Genomic DNA, 5,689 nt, shown 5'->3' with positions numbered 1-5,689 from the left:
AGACTGTGAGAATTAGGCTTGATTTGATTGATAATGCATCTCTAATTCGGTTGATCATGCGTGCTATTTTTCACGACTAAGGGTTACGGGTTGCAACAGATATTACTCAAAATATCGTGTACAAAGAAATCGTCACTGCACTGTAATGTCAAATGTTCTATCTTTTTACTAGAGTATCTTCGTTTGATTTTTGCTGTTTTGTGAACTAAAATTTGTATGCATTACATAAAACAATGGCATTGTTGGGTTTTTGACTGGGCTGCCAACGTCGAGCCTAAAAGACTGGACCTTTGTATAAAGGTTAATCCTTTCTATTTTCTAATTCACTTTTTTGTTTTGCGTTCTTTTGTATATTTCTTTATTCACTAATATAAATTTTCATCTGTTGTAGGATGGGATATTATCTGTACAATGTGATCTTCAAAATGTATGATGGGGCAATTTTCCTTGGGTTTGAAGGAAGTTTCATTTTGTACAACTTTTGGTTGCACGAGACAATTTTCAGACTTCGACTATCTTGGTGGGAACAATATTGGCTGGAACATTTAAAATATATATAGCTAATGGTATGTAACCATGGGTGAACTATTTTTCGGTACCTTTTGGTATTTATCCAAGATGAATTTTCTTGCATATTACCAACTGCCAGGTCGCTTACCCATGCCTTCTTTTCTTTTATAAGAAAAACAACACGGCCACGGACACAGGCTTCATGACGAGCGCGCCTCCGCCTGCTAGTAATACAACTACATGAACCAAAAGGCTAAGTGGGAAGACATATGTTCCACGCTTCTCCAGTGCCACGATTATTGTAAGATCCTTTATCATGATGTTAGAGTGGAGCACCGCTTCATGTCCGGGGTGAAAACTCTTGTTCTAACCTCAAGAAAAATGGTCTTGTGAAACTATCACTTAATAATATTATTCGAAATTTAGTTTTTAAGATCACACCATGTGAAGCACAATTCCGAACCCTAAACCCTAATCAGTTTCACAATCATACATTACAAATCCTGCCACATAATCTAGAGATGACAGAAAAATATATTGTACAATGGGTTGTCTCTTAACCTTAACTAGACATTCCAAAAATATAATGAGATTTATTGCTAAGAGATCATCTTAATTAAGAGACGACACAATATTTCTTCAGATTTCTCATTCCCTCAGCTCAGCATTTATCCTACATGACACTGCTAAGATATATAATAACATTGTACATGCCCTGATTAATTAGGAGTACACAGGCGAACCAACTTGTGGTCGGATGGTTATGATGACAGTGGTATCCTCTACCCACTCACCAACTGATTCGTATGTATCCCTGTGAAGTTGAGAACCAACATTATTAGCCCCCGAAATGAAAAAAATGCACCTTATCGCTACCTACCGACAGCTATCTAGCCAATCAGGCAGTGACATCTTGTACCGTATATTAACTCATGTGTTGTATACAAAGTTTCCCAATGTTGATGAAATATTGATATTTCAGCAGCTGGTCCATCATTAGATTACTATTTTTATCAGTCTAGCGGGTCCAGAGTAGGAAAATTCGAATCTGAACCCGGGCTCATCTGCACCTGCGCTCACGAAAAAAATCAAAATAAATACTAAAACATTCAAAAAATTCCAAAAAAAATTGGGGTGGTGGACAATTTGATGCGTGAGGTACGCTTCAATAATTTTCAAAACATTTGGACTTCTGTGCAGCTCTCAGCAAAAAAGACAAACCGGAGGTCTGTAAAAATGTGTACTGTTCATATACTGTTCTGGTCAGATTTGTCTTTTTTGCTGAGAGCTGCACAGAAGTCCAAATATTTTGAAAATTAGAGCGTACCTCACGCGTCAAATTGTCTACCACCCAATTTTTTTTTGAATTTTTTGAATTTTTCTGAATTTTTTATGATTTTTTTTGACCGGGTGCAGATGCACCCGGGCACCGAAAAGCCGCTCTCGTCCAGAGTACTACTTTTCATCAGAGAAAGACACGCATGCGTCTGCCTCTTATCTCTCCGCTACAAACAAATTCATGGACTTTATTTCACTTTATCCAATTGAAAACATTCATATATTTTAAACCATAAGTTCTTATTGGAAATAATTTATATATACATAAATTCCCAGCGCCAAGACCTTTAGAACTAGACCGATCTTGGATACATTTCAAACACATTTAAATTTCAGCATTTCACATTTCGTATGTGAAACAAACACATTTCACTTGAAAATGTGAAATAAACCTTTTTCAATAGAAAAACGTGAAACCAATCTATTTCACTAGAAACATATATTAACCCAAATATGAAACTGAAATGACAACTTATGAAACTGATTATTTAAAATGTATAACAGTTTATTTCAAAAGTGCGAAATATGTCATTTCAAAATGTGCAATTGAAATTGATGTCAATTTTTTCTGGAACAAGCCATTACCATATTTCAGAATGTGAAACAATTTTTTCAGGTGTGTGAAACAATAACTACAGAGAGTGGATTTGTAATGTATGATTGTGAAACTGATTATTTGAAAATGTGAAATCATTTATTTCAAAAATGTGAAACATGTCATTTCACAAAAATGCAATTGAAATAGATGTGATTTTTTGTGAAACAAGCCGGTAAAATATTTCAGAATTGCGAAATAATAACTACAAAAAATAATTTTGTAATATACAATTATAAGACTGACTATTTTAAAATGTGAAATAGTGTATTTTGAAAGTGCGAAATATGTCATTTCACAAATGTGCAATTAAAAAATATTTGATTTTTGTGAACCAAGCCAATATCATATTTCTGAACTGTGAAATAATAACTGTCGAAAGTGAAAATGTAATGTATGATTGTGAAACTAATTATTTCGAAATGTGAAAACAATTTATTTCAAAAGTGTGAAAATATGTAATTTCACATAATTAAGTGCAACTGGAGAAAGATGTGATTCATTTATTTACTATTGCACAATTCAGAAACTATGTATCGCTTTTCACTGGCTTGTTTCACAAAGATCAAGTCTTATTTCATATTTTTGTAGTAAAATAGGTTTGTTACACATATGGAATGTGAAATGTTGAAATTTAAATGTGTTCGAAATGTATCATGGTCTAGTTCTAAATGTCTTGGCGTCAAGAGTTCAAATATATAAATTATTTTAAAAACTAACTTATTGTTTAAAAGATATGGATGATTTACTTTAGCCAAGGCAAAAATAAAAGGTTGGATTTTATTGCGTGAGAGAAGAGAGAGAATGGACTGAGGATGTGGTTCTGACAGAAGAGACAGAAAGTGATATGGATGGGGTCATGCATGGGGTAGATAATTACTTGGTCGTGGGTCCACTTGCTGTATTGGTCGTGTATTTATTTCGTACATCAAAAAACAAGGAGAAATGGCTGATCAGCACGTGAATTTTAAAGCATAGAACAGAGGAGACAGATTCTTCACCTAGCGTTAACGCTCAAACTGACTGCGTGTTAGCCCCCCGCGTTGCTGGAACGAAGTGGAGACAGCGGTCGTGCCTTGCGTCGCGCGGCAACGCTCCGGAGAATGACTGTTTGGTCACACGCGAGGCGAGCGCTCGCCGCTGGTGACACGGTACGCCCACGTGCGTCTCTCCTCGCGCCGGCAAAATCCGACTGTGCGTGCTCCCTTGCTTGCCGCAAAAGCAGATAGACTTGGTCATGTACGTCACGCGTGACATGCCCTTTTGACCGTGCTCGCCAAGGTGCCTCGATCCTTCTTTTGCGGTAAATAGTCCGCGCTTCAGCTTGCATGCCAAGTCTCCCAAAGGGCCCATATAAGGCTGGTTGTAATGAGGAGTATCATATGCTGGTATCATGCATATGATACTAGTGTATGATACTACTTTCGTAATGCATAGTATCATAAGTTAGTATCTTAGGCTGCCTTATTAATTGTCATGCATGACACAAAATAGTACAACATTTAATATGATACGGTACCTTTCTTCCCTTATTTAATTGTGTGCCACATCATCCAAAAAGTCTAGTAAGAACAAGTACAATAAGGTGATGTAGGCGGGCTGTAAGACATTAAATATTATATTTTTGCTTACTTAAAAGAGAGAGAGAAAAAAAAGAGAAGCGGGCTACTAGTTAACAGCTGGCTGCAGCACGTGCTCCTAGGTACTTTGTGAGAGAGTGAGATGGGTCATGTATCAACAAAGTAGTACATATTTATATCTAGCTATTGTACTTGTTGGCTATAAGCTTGACTATATGTGATATGGCAACATCATATAGCCAGCAGCTGGCTATATTATTAACCATGCTCTAAGCATGCATGATACCACTTACGATACTACCATTACGACCAGCCTAAACGGCCGGGCACGCGCCTCAACCTTCCCACACGTAGCAAAGCATTTGGAAGCATTATTATCCATCCTAGGCTCCCAGTAGCTAGCAGCTTACTTAAGCAAGGAAGCAGCAGCGCGAGAAGAGTTCAGCACAGAGGAACATGGCGTCCATGATGGGAGAAGACTTCGTGGAGGCCTACGTGCTCAAGAACGCCTACAAGGAGAAGCTCAGGCGCATGGACCAAGCCGAAGCGGCGGCCGCGGCGCTCGACGGCGCGAGGAGCGGCAAGGACATGGAGGCCGCCGGTGCTGCTGGAGAGAAGAAGGCTGCTGCTGGTGGCGCGTGCAGCAGGGGAGGCTTCTTTGGCCTCATCAAGAAGAAGGTGCACCCCAAACCCAAAGCATCGGCGGCGACTTCCTCTTGATTATATTACTGTAGTACTTGCCATGCCACGAAATTGTAAGCCGCAGCTCGTAGAACTGGCCGCAGCTTTCTCATAGCTAGGAGCGCGCGCGCGCGTGTGTGTAAGTTTGTTCTTTCGATCAGCTTCTCTTGGAGGAGTGTGTAAAGCAAGTTCTTTTGTTAATTGGTCAAAACAAGTTGACAGAAATTAAGTCAAGGATAATCCTTCATTAGTTGGGTTGACCTCCGTTTTTACTTGTCTGCGCTACGAAATGTGTGGCTATAAATCAGTACATGCATGTGGCTGTTTGGTTCCTCGTTCCTTTGGGCTAAACATTTCAATTCAAACAAGGTCCCATAAACTGCCCGACTGCATTCGGCTGACTTCAGCCGCCAACAGAAAATTGGTGCTCTGCTAGAGCATCTAAACCCGGACATAGCGAATTTGGGCCCCTAAACGTCCACGGACGCGCCTGATCAGTGCCCGGCCATGTCCGTTTTGAGCCCCTACTTGTCCGTGCATGCAAGCATGCTTCCCATTTTTCTCTTTTATATGTCCCATCACTTGCATGTGATTGATGAAAATGAAGAGAGCGGGAAAAAAAGAAAAAAAAAGAAGGTGTGGTCCAGGTGGGCCGCGTTCTACATGGCTGACTGACCAGGTGTGTTCGGGAACCTCATATCTTCCTCAGATTTGCTATCAATATGAAGGTTCGCGGACAGCCCATACATATAGGATGGTATGAGGGTTTCGATTCGGTCACATTTTTCCTTCTCTCTTGTCCGGTCACTGACCGCGCACATCCACGAAGGTTTGAGGAGGACTTGAGAATGAATTTTGGGATAAGCCATCTTTCTAACAAGGTTAAGAGGCTTCGGATGTAGATGCTCTTAGAGCATTATTGTAGTGGAGGCAGATATATGCTACGCCTTCTCACTCTCTTTTTCCATATTAAAAACCTACTATA

At 39.6% G+C, this 5,689-nt stretch overlaps 1 protein-coding gene across 1 annotated transcript; it reads left to right on the top strand.

Annotated features, from left to right (window-relative positions):
• The first annotated feature begins 4,298 nt into the window (after positions 1-4,298).
• LOC123133503 (uncharacterized) lies at positions 4,299-4,934 on the top strand. Its single transcript, XM_044552986.1, has one exon. The coding sequence runs from the start codon at positions 4,480-4,482 to the stop codon at positions 4,741-4,743; it is 264 nt and encodes an 87-aa protein (XP_044408921.1). The 5' UTR covers positions 4,299-4,479; the 3' UTR covers positions 4,744-4,934.
• Positions 4,935-5,689: the final 755 nt, after the last annotated feature.

This window comes from Triticum aestivum, chromosome 6B (assembly GCF_018294505.1).
Source record: "Triticum aestivum cultivar Chinese Spring chromosome 6B, IWGSC CS RefSeq v2.1, whole genome shotgun sequence".
Taxonomy (NCBI): domain Eukaryota; kingdom Viridiplantae; phylum Streptophyta; class Magnoliopsida; order Poales; family Poaceae; genus Triticum; species Triticum aestivum.
The sequence above is the reverse complement of the archived record's forward strand: the minus strand, read 5'-3'. Positions and strand labels throughout refer to the sequence as shown.